This window comes from Lithobates pipiens, unplaced genomic scaffold, assembly GCF_037356315.1.
Source record: "Lithobates pipiens isolate NorthernLeopardFrog02 unplaced genomic scaffold, aLitPip1_a1.2 Scaffold_19, whole genome shotgun sequence".
Taxonomy (NCBI): Eukaryota; Metazoa; Chordata; class Amphibia; order Anura; family Ranidae; genus Lithobates; species Lithobates pipiens.
The window spans coordinates 247,169,760-247,189,144 of record NW_027507764.1 but is presented as its reverse complement, the minus strand read 5'-3'; the positions used below and the strand labels follow the sequence as shown (position 1 = coordinate 247,189,144).

Here is a 19,385-nt window from a genome sequence, read left to right as displayed (position 1 = left end):
AACTTGTTACCTTGACATGTGTGGGCAAAGCACAAGCTCACTTTAAAAGAGAAGTATGGGAATGTTAGTCTGTCAGTCACCAGCTCTCTGCTCTGTCCCCCTGCCCTCAATGGAGCACTGGGCTGTGGAGCGAGTGGGGGCAGCTGGTTGATAGGCTGAGCCGGGTGCTGTTCCAGGCATGTGAGTGGATCCTGACCATACGGTCAAGATCTTTCCTGAGCCTGGACCAGTTGTAACATCAGCCGACAGCGGGCTTCAGCCCACTTTCTGCTGAAAACAGGCGACAGGAGTACAGAACAAACTGCAATCCTGTGATAAGCAAGAGAAGTAGTACAGCCAAACGAGCTAAAAGATTTGTTAAAGACAACATTTTACTATGTTTGGACATTTGCTTGAGTCAGGTAATTCTTGACTCGCAGGGATCACCCATGGAAAAGAGACGAGTAAAATGCATTTTTTCCTTTACAGGTTAAGGTTTTACCAAAACAAAAAATAAAATCTAGCAGGAATGCCTAGACTGCCCACTATTTGCTGGTGCCACTTCCCAGTACAAGGTAAAGAAACAAAAACTATGGGAGGGACTTTGGAGGCAACCAATACAAGCAAATAATGTAATAAAAACATACTAAAGTTTACTGCACATTCAATTAAATATAATTATATAGCAATATTTGAATTAAAATTCATACAACAAATACATTTTCTGTGTAATGGATACATGTTCTTTGTAATGGTCCCTTTTGGGTTCCAATGCGGTTTTGATGACTGGAGATCCTTTTATTCTTGTCCATCACACAGAACATGTATCTGTTTGTATGAATTTTTATTCAAATAATTTTTTTTTATTGCACATTCATTTAAACTTTTGTATGTTTTATTACATTATTTGCATGTATTGATGCCTCCAAAGTCCCTCCTCTAGTTTTGTTTCTTTACTTTACCAAAACATAAAATAAGCATACCGTTGTTTTGGTATCTTTTAGTGTCTGAATGGTATAATTGGCTTGTTCCATGTTGAAGGATTGTTGGTTTAAATTGTCTCTTTGCTGTTCATACCTGAAATGCAGAGCAAAGTTAGAAAACATTACACTTTTTGAATTCTTAGAAGCTCTCTATAAATGTAACAGCTACTAATAAATAAAGATCACACCTTTTTTTTCCCCATAGCTTTACAGTATCCAAGAAATTCTTTTTTTTGTCAAACACATCAAGCTTTTGAACTAGATTGGCGATAGAGAGGGGCATACTGATAGGGTAATTGCATATTTCATATTCCTCATCAAGGTTGGCCTCACAAATATGTAATAAAGCTACTAATATCTTGGTTATTCTAGTCATTTTTAGCTGACTCATGTCACTGGAATGTTATTGTCCAACTGGCCAAGTCCTTGAAGGGTCATATTCCAAATGGAGATGGCCCCTCAAGGTGGCCTTTTCAAGTTCTATATTACCACAGCCAAATCCTATAAGACCATGGTCTCAAATCAAAGCTCCCTTCATGAGGCAAGCATCTGAATCTGGTCGGCCATGTTGCGTAACAGCACACGGCACCCATGGCGGAAACAGCATCTTTAGTTAAGTTTTCTTGTGATATATACTTTTAAAGTGATTGTTTAATTATTATTTTTTTTAAATACGTTTACAAACATGTCATACTTACCTCCACTGTGCAGCTTGTTTTGCACAGAGTGGCCCAAACCTCCTCTTCCGGGTCCCCCGGCGGTGCTCGCGGCTCCTCCTGGCTGCGGGGTTACCTTGGGGGCACGCACCCGATTCCAGCATTTGTGTGCATAGACACAGAATGCTGACTCGGCCCTGCCTCTCCAGCACCCACGTGATTGGATTTGACTGACAGCAGCATGAGCCAATAGCTGCACTGCTATCAATCTATCCAACCAAGAGCCGAGAACCCCGGGCAGAGACCATTATGTGTCACTTACCTGAGACAGGAGCCAGCGATGTCACCGCTGTCCCCTGTAGTCTGGCGCATCCATCTTCTCGGTGGGTCTTGCCGCTCCGCTGCTGTCATTCGGCGAAGCCGCGATGACGTCACTACCGCACATGCGCACGGGAGCACGGCATATCACCGTTGACGGTGCCGCGCTCAGTGCGCCTGCGCGCCGCTGTCTACGCTGCATGCGCCGTAGGCAGCGGTGCCTGTCTTTCGGTAAATATCTCCTAAACCGTGTAGGTTTAGGAGATATTTCTTCGACCTACAGGTAAGCCTTAATCTAGGCTTACCTGTAGGTCAAAGTGTGTTGTAAGGGTTTACAACCACTTTAAAAGAACGGATGTTGATGGAAGCAGCTATAAATGAATGGTATAGTGTATAATTATTCCTGCGCTACCATGTGTAAAAAAAGGGGGACTAAAGATGGAACTGCTGCAAGCACTGAATGTAGGTCAGACCATACCCAGACATGGCTTTCCATTTTCAGATGATGAATTGAACGGTGCTCCGTGAGATGGTCAAAGCTTGGGATTTTTCTTTTTTTTTTTTTTAAATATCCTAACCCTTCTTTAAACTTCTCCAAAACATTATCCCTGACCTGTCTGGTGTGTTCCTTGGCCTTCATGATGCAGTTTGTTCACTAAGGTTCTCTACCAAACCTCTGAGGGCTTCACAGAACAGCTGTATTTATACTGAGGTTAAATTACACACAGGTGGACTCTATTTACCAATTAGGTGACTTCTGAAGGAAATTGGTTAAACTAGATTTTAGTTGGGGTATCAGAGTAAAAGGGGGCTGAATACAAATGCACACCACACTTTCAACACATTGTAAAAAATGCGGAATATACATTTTTCTTCCACTTCGCAATTATGTGTCACTTTGTGTTGGTCTATCACATAAAGTCCTAATAAAATACATTTATGTTTTTGGTTGTAACATGAGAAAACTTGCAGAATTTCAGGAGGTATGAATACTTTATCAAGGCACTGTAAACATTACAGTTCCAACACACACATAAGCCTAGCATTCAAATCAATATGTTATGTTTATGAGGGGGACTTACATTCTTTTCTGTTTAAGAACCCGCAACGCTTTTTGCTTGACCATATTCTAAAAAGGGAAAAAAGAAAAAAAGAAAAAATTCTAAGTAAACAACACAAAGTAGTCCTATTAACATGCTGAAAATTATTTATTATTATGGTAGCGTGAGGAAGTATACGAGATGTGAAATGGTGATCATTATGAGAGTTACAATAACACAGAATCTAAAATTCAACAGTGTACACCAACCTTTGACACATAGAAATAAGGTCATATTTTTTTGAACATGGTTTAAAGTGATTTGTTACAAAATTACAAATGCACCTGTGAAGAAAATTGCAGAGCGGCCCCTTACCTCCCCTTCTGGAGTCTCCTCCTCCTTTCTGGGTGCGCTCCAGAGCCAGGCTGTGTGTGTCCATAGATGAGCATAGCATAGCTTGGCCACACTCCCTCTCAGTCTCAAGTCAGACTAAGCGAGCAGCATTGCCGCAGTTGGGGACAGCGCTGGATCGAGAGAGGACCCATGTGAGTATTTTGAGGACAGAACAGAAGTGATCAGGGGATGACAAAAAAAAAAAAAAAAAATACCTGATAGGTTTTAACCATCTTTTACTCAATAAGAGTATTGGCTTTAGAAATACTTTTTTTAAACAATCAAACAACAGATGGGAAATGTATGAGCAATCCTAGGCATTTCACAACTTGAAACTGAAAAAAAAAAAAACCCCACAACACAAAAATATTTCTTACGGTGACCAAAAGGTCCTGCCAAAGAGAAACATAGCCCAAATAACAGGAATTTCAGGGAGTCTCAGACAAAAAGAGTTGTAGAGTCTCAAATAGTTGAAAACAATTATGAAAGCATCAGTACACCACTTCAGCCCCGGACCATTTTGCTGGTCAAAGACCAGACCACTTTTTGAGATTCGGTACTGCGGCATGGCTCCCAAACAAAATTTACGTCCTTTTTTTCCCCACAAATAGAGCTTTCTTTTGGTAGTATTTGATCACCCCTGCGGTTTTTATTTTTTGCGCTATAAACAAAAATAGAGCAACAATTGACACTGGCAGTGAAGGGGTTAAACAGTGGGTGGCAGTGTAGGGGTTAAGTGTTCCCAGGGGTGTGTTACTAACTGGGGGGCTGGGCTTTCATTTAGTGAACACTGATCTCTGCTTCAATCACATGGAGCAGAGATCAGCGTCACTAGTTGCTAGGCAGAACGGTGAGATGCTGTTTACAATGGCATCTCTCTGTTCAGCCGCATACCCGCGAGACAATCGTGGGTATGCCCACGGCGATCGAGTCCGCGGGACCCGCGACCGGACTCATGGGGGTACCGACCAGCACGGCAAGGCGGCATTAGAGATTGGACGTACCTGTACGCCAATATGCCTGCCCGTGCCATTCTGCCGACGTACATCGGCGTGCGCTGATCGGGAACCGGTTAAACCCCCCCCCCCCCCCCCCCAAAAAAAAGAAGTTTTATAAATTGCAGCTTACCCATCATATGTAGCAGCTGCATTTGTTTTCGTTTTTTTTTGGCTTTTTTTCACCTGGTGATCTAACCAGTAACACACCTCTTGTAACACCTCCTGTGACCAGTAACACACCTCTCATTGATCCTTCTGGATGAATGAGAACATGAGGCACCTTTGGAAAGCAGCATTGTCAGTCTCAGTTAGAATTTGTTCATCTAACACTTCCCTTCTTCCAATACTTAATAATCAGAGCAAATAGTTTTTTTCCTTTTGGGATAAATGTTTTACATAAATAAATAAAAGCTGATCATTGTAGGCACCTCTGCCTGTGTCAAATGGTTTGCTACAACACTGTAACTGCAAGAGAACATTTCTGTTGAAAAACAGACTTGCTGGCTGAATCACATCCAGGATGCCCCAGTTGAAGACCCCTTTTTTTTCGAAATGTTTGCTCATTTGAGTCTCCCACATTGCCTTTTTACCGTTTTTATTCTACCGATCTGATTTTGGATTATTCTTTTCATGCCTTCATCTTGGAGAATTTATTCCAATAAAACATTATTGGTTGATCTGCACTATATGGAGCTTTATCCTCCCATTTTTCATATATTCCATTTTAGAGGTCGACCGATATATCGGCCGGCCGATATATCGGCCGATATTTGCCGTTTTTTAAATAATCGGCATCGGCCGATTTGTGCTGATAAAAAGCCGATTTAGAACTACAGCGGGACTTTGAAATGATTTCTGTAATAGAAGTCAGTCTAAGTTGACTGAGTCGTCATAGCAACCCTTTCCTCCTCTCTGGGCAGCCTGCCAAGAAAAGAACTAAATGATACAATGTTTACACTTCAATGAATTAAGTCATCTCTGTGTGTAGAAGTTCTCAGTTTAACCACTTAAAGACTAAATATTTTCTGACACTTGTTGCTTACAAGTAAAAATCCTGTATTTTCTGCCAGAAAATCACTTAGACCCCCCCCAAAAATGATATATATTTTTTTAGCAGAGATCCTAGGGAATAAAATAGCGGTTGTTGCAATATTTTATGTCACACGGCATTTGCACAGAGGTCTTTCAAATGCATTTTTTTGGGAAAAAAATACACTATTTAAAAAATAAAAATAAAATAAAAACAGTAAACTTAGCCCATTTTTTTTTTTTGTCCAGAAGCTTTGACTACCTGTTTTTATTTAATATATATATATATATATATATATATATATATATATATATATATATATATATATATATATAAATAAATCATACATACAAGTAAACTGATTGGAGGTTTGTTTTGTTTAATAAATGTTTAACTGTAAGAAATTTTCTGTATCACGTATGAAGGCCGCTTTCACACTGGAGCGGGCAGGCGTTGATGGTAAAACGCAAGTTTTAGCGGCTCTTTACCATCATTTTAGCGGTGCTATTTGGCTGCTAGTGGGGCACATATAACCCAGCTAGCGGCCAAGGAAGAGGTTAAATGCGCCCATGAAGCACTGCTGCCAAATCGCATTGCATGCGCTTCGGCAGTGGTGCCCATTCATATCAATGGGCAGGAGTGGTGGAGGAGCGGTATACACCACTCCAAACGTGCTGCTTGCAGGACTTTTTTTTAAGATCCTGCCAGCGCATCGCCTCAGTGTGAAAGCACTCTGTCTTTCACACAGACTGCAGGGGAGCCATTTTACAGGCGCTATTTTTAGCCCAAAAGCGCCTTAAAACGCCACAGTGGGAAAGGTGTGTTAGATCAAGGGGGATTAAAAATAAATAAATAAATAAATAAAATAAAATCGGCCTAACATATCGGCCCAAAAAAAAAATCGGCATCATATATCGGCAATCGGCCGCCATGATTTCTAAATATCGGCATCGGCATCGGCCAGAGAAAAACCCATATCGGTCGACCTCTATTCCATTTCACCACTCGTGATCCTGGATGCATTGGAGATACCTCTGGCTGTTTTTTCCACATTCCCATGGTCTTTGGTGTGCCTTCCTGGTCGGGGATTGAGATCGGCCTTTCCACATGCTCCAGGTGTTACCAACAGGAGAATCCCAAGCGCATTTGACCCACTGCCGTAGGGTACGTGTGTCCATCACCGCTGGTAAGCGTATCCTATCGTGTGCCTATAGTGTTTTGGGATTCAAGTGATACACTCCTGTCTGCACCAGAGTTCAGGAAGGGAGACTCCCATGAACTTTTTCCACTATTTTTAACTATTGTTATATATAGTTATAGCACCCACGGGAGTGGACATTGTTTAACATTCATATGTATGGTTTTCACTTTATTGTCATGTATATATGCATGGCCTTTCTTTCATAAGCACTACACATTTATGTTTCACATGTTTGTCTGAGTGTTAGCAGCTTAATTTTTTATTTATTACAGGTTTAGCGCAGTATTTTCCCCCTTTTCTCCCCCGTCGCCTGCTTTAAAAGCCCTTCTAACTTGTTGGCCATCTTCACTCCCAGCCGATCTGCACCTTCCCCATTTACATACAGTCTGCCCCTGTTAAAGAGCTGATAACTGACTGAGGAGTCAGCCCAGTTCTCCAGAAACCCAAACGCCTCTTTTCTACACCAGCTCTTCAGCCACTTGTTCACTTCCCTAATCTCCCTCTGCCTTTCAATGTGTGGCTTGAGGTACCGGTAGCATTTCTGAGAATACTACTTTGAAAATCCTTTTCCTCAAATTTAGCTCCCAAGTCCCTAAAATCATTTTTTAGGACACTCAGTCTTCCTCTGACTTTTTTTATTGGTGCCAACATGCACCACGACAGCTGGGTCTTCCCCAGCCCCTCCCAGTAATCTGTCCACCAGATGCGTGATGTGCAGAACCCGAGCACCTGGTAGACAGCATACAGTTTGGCGCTTCAGGTCTTTGTGACAGATTGCCCTCTCTGTTCTTCTAAGACCCCTTTCACACTGGGGCATTTTTCAGGCGTTTTAGCGGTTAAAAAAAAATAAAATAAATAAATAAATAAAAAAAGCCTGTGAAGCCACATCTGCAATCCCAATGTGAAAGCCCAAGTGCTTTAAGAGCCCTTTCACAATGTCAGCACCCGAAAAACGCTCGTAAATCGCCGCTTAAACTAGCAGCACTTTACCAGCGTTTTTCAAGCGCTATTGGGGCGCTTTTAACCCCTGCATAAAGGGTAAAAAGCGCACACAAAACTCTGCTGCCAAAAGCACTTTTCAGGCACTTTGCAGGCGCTTCCCATTGATTTCAATGGGAAGGGGCACTTTAGGAGTGGTGTATTCACCAGTCCAAAAGCGCTGCAAAGAAGCTGCTTGCAGGACTTTTTTTGACGCCCTGCCAGCACAGCGCCTCAGTGTGAAAGCACTCACGCTTTCACCTTGCGATTGCAGTTGCGGCTTCTTTCAAGCGCTTTTTCTTTTTTTTTTTAACGCTAAAGCGCTTGAAAAAACGCCCCAGTGTGAAAGGGGTCTAAGAATAGAGTCCCCTACCACCAGAAAAATTATTTTCTCCCACCCTCACTGGAGGACTTAATCCCCTGGCAGCTATGGGTGTCACTGTGCTCCAGCAATGCTTGTCCCTGACTGGTTTCACCAATGTCATGCAACGGGCGTACTTACTTGGATGTTCCAGCCCAGGACCAGCCTCCTTGGCACTTTCCACTCTACCCTTCCTGACTGTAACCTATCTACTCTGGTGCCTGCCCCTCTTTATCTCTACCCACCTGCGCTGGCCCCTGCCTGGTATGATCCCAACTCTTTTAGCATGGAGAGTCTTCGCAGTGTTGACAGTTGCTTCCCTAGAATCAGAATCTGGGCTTCCAGGGAAACAATGTGCTTACATTTTGCACAGCAGTATTCGCCTTTGATCAGATGATCAAGGAACGCATACATGCTGCAAGATGTACACTGAGTTGCATGTTTCCATATTACCATATTTTACATATTTCCATGTTACCATATTTTAGGATCGGACCTCCGTTCCAGTGAAATTCTTTAGGGTGATCTGAAAACATACCACACCCCCACACCCCAAGTATTTTGTTTATGCTTTAATTTTTATTTTTATTTTTTAAGAAATAAAACAAAATAAATAAATAGTGCTGGCAGTGTATACTAAGATTTTATATAAATATTTCATCCATGTTCTTGACCACTTATTTGTTTAACCAGTTCCTCTCAGGTGGACATCCATGTTGTTATACCGTAGCTACAGGCATCATCCCGGTATCGTTTTGTTCAGCCAGGGATTCCATTTAATGTAATGTAAAGGCCATCCTAGCAGCTAAATAGCCCCTGGATGGTTTTAACAGCCCCCTCCCACCGGTGCCACCGGGATATCGTAAAACTGCTTGGGGACCAGATGGTCCCTGGCCACCTCTATGGTCCTTTTTAGTTTTTAGGTGACATTTTATATAAAATTCTAGATAATACTGAAGTTATAGTTCACAGCAATAAAAGGTGGTTGAATTAATAATTAACTAGGTGTTATATGCAGAGATGCACAAAACAGAATTTTAGCTGACATTTCTAGTCTCCTGAGTGTAAAAGAATACAAAAAGATCAAATATAAAGGAGGTATACTTTGAAAACGGTGAACGTGACATATTTGAAATAGCAACTGTTGATTTATCTCTCTGATGCATGCATTTTAAATTACAGTGATTAATTCACCTGCAGTGAATGCTTGGTGTATAGTAGATTCCCCTATTTATAAATGGGCCCCCAAATGTTTTTAAAAAGGTGGTTGTTATTCACCAAAAACAAACTCAGAAAATGCTAATTTAATTCATTACAAAAAAAAAAAAAAAAATGTATACAGTTCAAAACATGGAATCAGGGAAATAGAAGACATGCAAGTGGAGCAAGTATTCTGTCAATGACAGCTCATGATTGCTGCATGACTCCAGTAAAAGGTGTTTACTTTTAGATACACAGTGTGTGATCTTTAGAACCGGTAATGTGACAAACACACCTAATTACTCAGCAAAATGGTATGTATAGAGCACAGACCAGTCACACGTATCAAGATATGCAGCACGCGTTTTTTTTTTTGTTGTAGTAAGAGGCCACAAGCAACATACCATGTAGAAAGTTAAATATGCATGTAAAAAAGCTACTCTTCTATAAACTGACATATTTGGGAGCATGCAAGTTTTTTTTATCTCAAATAATAATGGTGCATTGGGAAACTGATAGACACATTGGCAGGGCGATGAACCACACTGCAAATCCCAGCAGCAAGAATCTACAGATTTCTCCAGCTGGGACTGACAGCTATGTGCAGATAGCTGTGGCTACTCACACAAAGTACATCCAGGTAATCACTGGCTATCCGCACACTGCTGTCAATCCCTGTTGCAGATTCAGATTCTTGCTGCTGGGATTTGCAGTGTGGCTCAACGCCCCTGCAAATGTGGCCTTATACATCTGGGCTATTCAAACCGAGCATATGATCAAAAATAAAGGCCAAATTTCAAAATGATCTGTAGGCAGCTGAAGTTTTATGGGCATATGATAAAAAAACAAAAAAAAACAAAAAACAAAGGCCGATTCCTGCAGCAAGGATTGACAATCATGTGCAGATAGCCAAGCCCATACAGTACAATGACAGGCTGTCGGTGGCTGCAGCTTTTTGTGACTGTTCACAGAGCCAGCGATTACCTGTGGTGATCCTGGCAGGACATACTTTATGCGAACAGCCACAGCCACTGCACTGTACATGACTCCGTGGCCTCAATCTGTACATGGCTGTCAATTCCAGCCACAGGAATAAGATTCTTGTTGTGGAAATTTGAAGCATGGATGAATGCCTGCAAATATAGCCTTAAGACTGGGGACATCAAAATAGGAACTAAAAACTGATGGGATTTTACAATGAGTTGTCAATGTGGAAATGGGTACAAGGCATCTCTAACATTTAACACTTTGATTTTTTTCAAGCTTTAAAGAGTGTTGCTGAAGAAATGCATTTCAAATGATGTCATTGCACTTACCTTGGATGGACCTTCCCTCATCTTCTTCATCTGGTCTTTGTACTTCACCAGCTCTGCATCAAGTCGTGAGATTTTTTTGTCAATTGACTCTGCTCTGCTGTCAACCTTTGGGAAGAAGGGGAAGCAGGAATGCTTTTACTTGATCTCAAAGCAAAATAGTTTTCTAGCAATTTCTCATATCACTAAAAATGTGAAGTTCTGAATCTGTAGTATCCTGGATAGTCTTCGCAGCACCATGATAAATACACTGGAACTTAATTTTCAAAATATCTGAAGAAGAATCTTTGTTGACCTACAGCAACCAATCACATTTGCCAACTTTCACATTATAACTAAAAATGAACAAAAGCCTATCCCTCTATAGTGTATACTTGTCTCAATCCAGAGTACTGTCACTTTTCTCTATTGCTTCAAAATTCCTACGCATGCTCAGAAACAATTTGACGGATGCTCGGAAGCATTGAACTTCATTTTCTCGGCTTGTCGTAGTGTTGTACATCACCGCGTTCTTGATGGTAGAAAGTTCAGCGAACTTTTGTGTGACTGTGTGTATGCACGCCAAGTTTGAGCAGAATTCCATCGGAAAAACAATCGTAGCTTTTTCCGACAAGAATTCCAAACGTGTGTATGCAGCATTAGAGCTCTTCTTACTGATGTAACTTCATCTCTCCACCCCCTGCTTTTCAGAGCTGGGAGATCCTGTGTAAATTCTGCACTTTGAATGGATGGAGGGGAAAGACGGCAGCAGATAAAATGGGTGCAATTGGTTTAATTTCTGTGTATGACCTGAGGCCAGTCACTTGACTGGGTATATTGTAAGGCCTGGTTCGCACCATGGTGCAGAGACGTCAGTTTTTCTGCACGCATTCTGCAGGGGTACAAACAAAATAAATAAACAGAACACAATTGTTCTCTATGAGCCCTGTTCACACCACAGCACTGGTATAACTTGCAGATTGTTTTCTGCACAGCAATATGTATGCAGTTTTCTGCATGGGGAAAAAAAATGGACGCAACACCACTGTGGTGTGAACAGGACACAAAACTGCCACACATGGAAACTAAAGTCACTGTCCAAAAAACAAAACAAAAAAAACCTCACTGCTGAAGCACACATGAAAACTGATGTGATAAGGATGTAAACTCATGTCTCTGAAAGTGAAATCTGTGCTGTTTCCATGTACGTATGGTGTGAATGAGCCCTAAGTGTTTACACCTATTTTAATATTTGCTAGTGGTAAATTCCTAATGTGATGTAGCAGTCCTCAAACACACCCAATGCTCAGTTTGGTGACCTTCATTCATGTTAGCCCATGAAGCTTGTAGTATCTTGAGCACATAGTTTGACTCAGAAATCTTGTTATTCAGACTAAAATGGATGGATGAAATATTGTATAGATCTGAGCATTATTTTTGTCACTCTGGGCTTCAGCAAAATGGCAGCCTCCAGCAAGAAGAAACTGCTGTAATAGTTATACTAATCAAGCAGTCAGGGGCTAAAGCTGGCCATGCATTATACAATCTGATTGTACAAACTTTTTGGTTAAGTTCACATTTGTGCACTATTGGAACACGTGCAAAAATCACATGCTTTCCCACAACACACAAAAATGTACAGCTTTTGCAGACGCACAGCGGTGCTATGGATTCTTAACCACTTCAATACCGCATAGTCAAATGACATCCTTGTCTTTGTGCGGGGGTATCTGAATGATGCCTGCAGCTACAGGTATCATTCAGATATTCTTTCCAGCCGGCGATTCTGTGCACAATAAGAATGATCATAGCAGCAGTTCCGCCGCTTGATCATTCTTATAGGCAATGGGGGGGGGGGGGGGGACATCCCGCCCCCATCCAGTGCTTCTCCGGGCTCTCCCATGCCATCGGGACGGGCCTGGAGAAAAAATCGTCCGGCGCCAGATGAGGATAGAGATTTCCGGTGACCAGATGGTCACCAGTCATCTCTATGACCGTCGGAGGCCTGTGCGCGTCATTATGACACCGCGCCCGGGTTCTCGGATTTAAACAAAGCCGCAATCGCGACTGTCCGTATCAGATCAGTGAATTTTTTTTCCCCTCGATCTCATGTTTTCCAGCCTGGAGGAGAGATGCGGGGTCTTATTAACCCTGCATCTCTGTATAAAGAGGATCTGTCACAATAAATATATATATTTATTCCAAAAAAAAAAAGAAAAATGTAAAACACCCCTGTTCCCAGTAGCATATGTAAACACCGTTCAAACGACACATGTGAGGTATCACTGCATATGTTAAAGCGTGTGGAACAATTGTAGCCCAGGGCCTCCTCTGTAACTCTAAACTGGTAACCTGTAAAAATTTTCAAAGTGTCGCCTATGGAGATTTTTAAGTACTGAAGTTTGGCACCATTCCATGAGTGTGCCCAATTTTAAAGTGTGACATGTTAGGTATCCATTTACTCGGCATAACATCATTTTTTCGGTATCCATTTACTCGGCATAACATAATTTTTTAATTCACAATACCATTTTTTCTCCCAAAAAAAAAAAAAAAAAGAAAAAAAAGAAAAGGGGGCGTTTGTAACTTTTTATCTCGCTCGGTATTTGTGCAATAATTTTTCAATGACCCCCATTTTATTCCTTAGGGTGTTTGCTAAAAAAAAAAAAACATATATAATGTTTGGGGGTTCTGCGTAATTTTCTAGCAAAATAAATATGATTTTTACATGTAGGAGAGACGTGCCAGAATAGGCCCGGTATGGAAGTGGTTAATAGCACCCCCACACATCTAGCAAAGCACATGCATTTACACACAACAAAAACATAAGGTAACAAAGTACCATGCATTTTAGTGTATGCATTCTTGAGTTACAAAAGATATAAAATGTCAGAACAAATCAAAAGATATATTTGATATATTTGTCGGGCATATACAAACAAGAAACACAGATTTTTACAAAGAACACCTTGCATACAACGCAGGTGAAGTATTAGGAGTTTTTTTGTTGTTTTTAATGCTCCATTCACACCTGGACATTTCAGGACCATGATCGCAATGCGCAGGTTCAGGTGCCATTATTTTCAATACAGTTTTGCCAGGATTTATCACGCAGCAGTCGCATTGCATGAAACTTGTTGCCCAAATAGAAACAGGAGCTTCTTTTGGGGACAAGCTTCACAAGATGCGATTTGCCACAACAATCACAGCAAAACTGCACTGCGTTTAAGGTGCCATTAAAAAAAAAAAAAAGTACCTGCATTCTGTGATTGTAGTGCGATTTGAGATCACAGGCCCAGGTGAGAATGGAGTCTCACCGAGTTACGTTCATGTGCATCTGTAGAGCATTTACATGCGACAAAGTTCCACTGGGGAGACTTCACTTCCTGCACCGTAGCCAACACAGTAAGTGAGAGGAAGTCCCTCCAAAGTAAGGAGGACCCTGCTAGTCACCAGCAGGGAAGAGTCAGGCATGTTTTGATCTTAGTCTGAGTGAAGAAATGTCATCAGCTTGCCAAGGATTCCTCAAAAAGGATCCAAAGCTTTAATTTTAAGGTCACATGGGACACATGCAGCAATGTTATGGAGCCACGCAAGGCTCGTCACTTGCCTGATGAAGGGGCCCTGTGTAAGACAAAACATTGCTTGTATGTGTACCATGCGACTTTGAAATTAAAGCTTTGGACCCTTCTGAGGAATCTTTGGTGAGCTGATGACATTTCTTCACTCGAATTGTCTATGATTTCCAGCCTGTGGTTATTACCGCATTACTGAACAACCATTTTCAAACGCATGCGTGGGGAATATTGCGTTTGGACTTGATCGTAGTCTGCACACTACGTCTCATAGAATAACATCTGAAATCTTTATCTAAAATCTATAACATCACAGAGCATAGAATTAAAAGATTTGGAGCCACACAGGAACCCTTCATCAGTCATGTAATTTGTGGTGTGCTGGTAAATATGTGCATTTGATCTGTGATGTCCCCAGTTCCCAATGGTTGTTGCATCAAGCACCCACTACTCCCAAGCATTAAGCCCCTTTCACAAATGCTGTCCAATCAGCCCCCAGATGATGTCTGTTGAGGTGAAACATGTTGGTAAGTCTAGCAGATTCCGCTGTCTTACAAGCGCTGTTTTTATCTTTGGAAATGTGAGTGTGACCCTTATATTTTCTGATTAAATTTTACCTATTCCATACGGAATTACGCTATGTGTCCTCCTTTTTCTTTCCATATCTAATGGTTGGTCGGTCTGTCTGCCCTATACATTGTCCTATCTGCTGATATCCACTGGTCTGAACACCCCCTGGAGATTGAGCTTTTGCTGTGAGACCGAACCATCCCTGGTACCTCACAAAAGTCTGATTGACTCATTAGGTGTACACCTATTTGAGTTCAATCATTCCAGTAAGCGATTGGTGACTTTGGTGGTGGATCTTCTATCAATTTCCACTATTTATGTGACACTTACAGTCTGACTCATCATTGCTTTTGATACATCTGGATTGTTTTTTCATTTCACTGGACTACTTTTTGGTTTATCACTAGAGGTCGACCGATATATCGGCCGGCCGATATATCGGCCGATATTTGCCGTTTTTTAAATAATCGGCATCGGCCGATTTGTGCTGATAAAAAGCCGATTTAGAACTACAGCGGGACTTTGACTGACTTCTATACAGAAGTCATTTCAAAGTTGACTGAGTCGTCATAGCAACCCTTTCCTCCACTCTGGGCAGGCTGCCAAGAAAAGAACAGAAAGATACAATGTTTACACTTGAATGAATTAAGTCATCTCTGTGTGTAGAAGTTCTCAGTTTAACCACTTAAAGACTAAATCTTTTCTGACACTTGTTGCTTACAAGTAAAAATCCTGTATTTTCTGCCAGAAAATCACTTAGACCCCCCCAAAAAAGATATATATTTTTTTAGCAGAGATCCTAGGGAATAAAATAGCGGTTGTTGCAATATTTTATGTCACACGGCATTTGCACAGAGGTCTTTCAAATGCATTTTTTTGGGAAAAAAATACACCATTTAAAAAATAAAAATAAAATAAAAACAGTAAAGTTAGCCCATTTTTTTTTTTTTTGTCCAAAAGTTTTGACTACCTGTTTTTATTTAATATATATATATATATATATATATATATATATATATTTTTTTTTTTATCTAAATCATACATACAAGTAAACTGATTGGAGGTTTGTTTTGTTTAATAAATGTTTAAGTGTAAGAAATTTTCTGTATCACTTATGAAGGCTGCTTTCACACTGGAGCGGGCAGGCGTTGATGGTAAAACGCAAGTTTTAGCGGCTCTTTACCATCATTTTAGCGGTGCTATTTGGCTGCTAGTGGGGCACATATAACCCAGCTAGCGGCCAAGGAAGAGGTTAAATGAGCCCATGAAGCACCGCTGCCAAATCGCATTGCATGTGCTCCGGCAGTGGTGCCCATTCATATCAATGGGCAGGAGTGGTGGAGGAGCGGTATACACCACTCCAAACGTGCTGCTTGCAGGACTTTTTTTTAAGATCCTGCCAGCGCATCGCCTCAGTGTGAAAGCACTCTGTCTTTCACGCAGACTGCAGGGGAGCCATTTTACAGGCACTTTACAGGCGCTATTTTTAGCCCAAAAGCGCCTTAAAACGCCCCAGTGGGAAAGGTGTGTTAGATCAAGGGGGATTAAAAATAAATAAATAAATAAAATAAAATCGGCCTAACAAATCGGCCCAAAAAAATCGGCATCATATATCGGCTATCGGCCGCCATGATTTCTAAATATCGGCATCGGCCAGAGAAAAACCCATATCGGTCGACCTCTATTTATCACTATTAAGGACCTACACTGGTCCCCATATTTTCACTTATGGACATTATATACAAAATAATTGTACTCACATTTTAGCGCTGCACTTTAATTTAACATGTCTGATCAGGTCCACCTCTATGGAGTGACGGATGTCAGCTGTGACATGTCCGTTGACATCTGCCAATATCTGATCCAGTCCGCCAAATTCAGATGGATGGAGACCCTATTTTCCACAAAATAGTGTGATGGGAATGTTGACATAACACTGAAATTGGTGGGATAGCTCAGGCAGCTTCAGGCCAAAAGTGCATGAGGTATTTCCTGCAGTTGCATGTATATTATAATTGGAGGGACACAGTGACGGCTTCGGGGAGGTTCAGACTAGGATCTGAACAAGCTAGGAACTCATTCCTGATCACCAGAACTAGCGTTGGATAAGGATGAGCTTCGGCATGTTCGCACAGCCCACGTGCAGAGCTCGCCAGGAAGTTGGCGCTGCGCTAATCGCAGGCAGTGACATTTCCCAATTTCTGCAGCTGAGCATCAGAACAATGTCTCACTGCCTGTGATTAGTGCAGAGCAGTGCCGACTTCCTGGCGGGCTCTGCACCTGGGCTGTGCGAACATGCCCAAGCTCATCCTTAGCGTTGGATCACCATTGAAAGATTTCCCCTCTATTCCTTTTCTGGTGACAACCCAAAATCTGGGATTCTCTCATGCTCAGTGATAACAGTAAAGAGGACAAATAGAGAGGGTGATTCTCCCTAAGAGGAGCACAGACAGCAATAAATCCTGACAGGGGTTCTAATCCAGGATGCAATATTCTCCTGCGCTCACAATGGTAACCCAGAGGTGTGAAGTGTATGTAGACTTCTTAATGCTGGTGGTCTTGCTGTCTTCTCAGGATATCGGGCATCTTCAAATTGGAAAATATGGAAATTAGAGAGATAAAGAGGCACCGACCTAGCAATGATCATCCACCGTTTTGGCTCTAATGAAGAGGGTTCACCCATGAAACCCATTAGCCGTTTGGACAACTCCTGGTCCTCTGACAGGACCATTGGATGACAATAGACCTTTATGCAGTGGAGTTCACTTGTTATGACATGAGTTTTTATTTATCAGGTGTGTGAGCAAATATTGCTCTTTTTATCCTTTAATACATTTTATTTTCTTTCTCTCTCTATTCCAAGGGGTTCTAATCCCTCTCCACTCTAAACCTAAGAAAATAAATGTTTGGATCTACTTTGTGTGTTTCTGTGAGTGTATCAGAGGCCATAGAGGTGGAGTAGGTGACTAATGTGTCACCTGAGAGGAGCAATCATGGTCACAAGACCAGCAGGAAGCAATGGTGATCCCTGGGCTCCTAGGCCTGTCACTAGAACACACAGACCACACTAATGATTGGAGGGGATCTGAAGTAGACGAGCGGTCTACATGGGAGCCCTCTGATAAGTGACAGACTATAGAGAAGACCAGTGTCAGCTGACAGCCCGTGCCCCCCCCAGTGTCAGCTGACAGCCATTGTGTCCGAACTCCCCATTGTGTCTACTCACTCACATTTCCGATGCAGTCTGTCAGGTTGGGCGGGGGGCCTTTTGGCTTTGACTTCCCGAAGATTCTATTCATGGTATCCGGAGAATACACCCGAGCACTACAGAGCCTTCCGATCACTCCAACCAATATTACCGAGCACGGAAGCACCACCGAAACTCAGCCACTAGCGCCCGCCCCCTGACGTCAGCGGACTCCTACCTAGTAGGAAGCTTCCAATACAAACAGGCGGCACCGCCTACCGGAGACCAATGTGAAGAACACTAGGGGGATAAGTATACTTTATACCTGACTGCAGTACGGGCGCCATGTTATCGGAGCCAAGTGAGGGAACTGGGCATCTGTTTCGTCAGATTTGGCGACTCGTCAGACTATGTAAAGGAAGTGACGTTTCGTCATCGCCATCTTGCTATACCTCGCAATGGCCCACAGTAAGGATACACTGAGAAGGGGGGAAGCGGACATCTTGTTACACCCACTGGAGTTTTGCATTTTACGCTTATTTTTAACTGTAAACTGAGGTTATATAGTGAAACATACCTCACAACATTCTGAAAGGGCAATGAGGGACACCTATTAGCAAAAGTATGTAGCATAGGACACACCCTTGCCACGCCCCCTTAAAGGAGAATTGTACAAAAAAAGATTGGTTAAAGAGGAAGTAAACCCTGATGGGTTTACTTCCTCTTTCATTCCCTGCAAAGGCAAAGCATAATGGACTACTATGCATCGCATAGTAGCCCGTTATGTGTCACTTACCTGACACAGGAGCCAGCGAAGTCGCCGCTGTCCCCTGTAGTCCGCCGCATCCATCTTGCTGGTGGCGTCTGGCAGCTCCGCCGCTGTCATTCGGCGAAGCCGCGATGACGTCACTCCCGCATGCGCACGGGAGTCAACACGCGCGGCAGCTCCATTCTTGGAAATGCCGCGCTCAGTGCGCCTGCGCGCCGCTGTCTACGGCGCATGCGCCGTAGACAGCGGTGCCCGTTTTCGGGCAAATATCTCCTAAACCATATAGGTTTAGGAGATATTGCTTGGAATTACAGGTAAGCCTTAATCTAGGCTTACCTGTAGGTCAAAGTGGTTTGTAAGGGTTTACAACCACTTTAAACCCAGAAGTGCTTTTCACCACTACTATTCCTTTATATTGGCTTTTAGTATTTGCAAATGAGCAATTTAGAGATTGGATGAAGGGTTTAGCACTAGGAAACACTTTTTGAGAGATAAATAGTACATTTTATATACTATATAGATCAGACCAAAATGAGGGAGGATGAGGGATAGAGGGACTTTGTGCCAAATCAGGGGCAGTCCCTCGCAATCAGGGACAGTTGGGAGCTATGGTGAAATACAGTAGGAACAAAGAAGAGCACACACCGCTCCAGTAGGGTTGCCACTTGTCCAGGATTCACCCAGACAGTTCAGGTTTTGAATCATGTGTCCGGGTTTCAGTCCACTTGAAACCTGGACACAATATTCAGGCAGTAATGTAGCTAAGAACAGTGAGGGTGAGGGGGTACTATGCAAGCCACATTACTATTCTCCTTGGAGCGCCCAAAGGTGTCCTAGGTATTTTACAATCCTTTA

The 19,385-nt window shown here is 42.3% G+C and overlaps 1 protein-coding gene across 1 annotated transcript in view; it reads right to left on the bottom strand.

Annotated features, from left to right (window-relative positions):
* CHMP5 (charged multivesicular body protein 5) overlaps positions 1–17,996 on the bottom strand; it is a 34,932-nt gene extending 16,936 nt beyond the window's left edge. The window contains exons 1-4 of the mRNA XM_077491888.1: positions 17,805–17,996; positions 10,454–10,558; positions 3,019–3,065; positions 963–1,056 (exon numbers count right to left, since the gene is read on the bottom strand). Of these exons, the coding sequence (XP_077348014.1) occupies positions 963–1,056; positions 3,019–3,065; positions 10,454–10,558; positions 17,805–17,873 (315 nt within the window). The 5' untranslated portion in view covers positions 17,874–17,996. The remainder of the gene's footprint in view (positions 1–962; positions 1,057–3,018; positions 3,066–10,453; positions 10,559–17,804) is intronic.
* Positions 17,997–19,385: the final 1,389 nt, after the last annotated feature.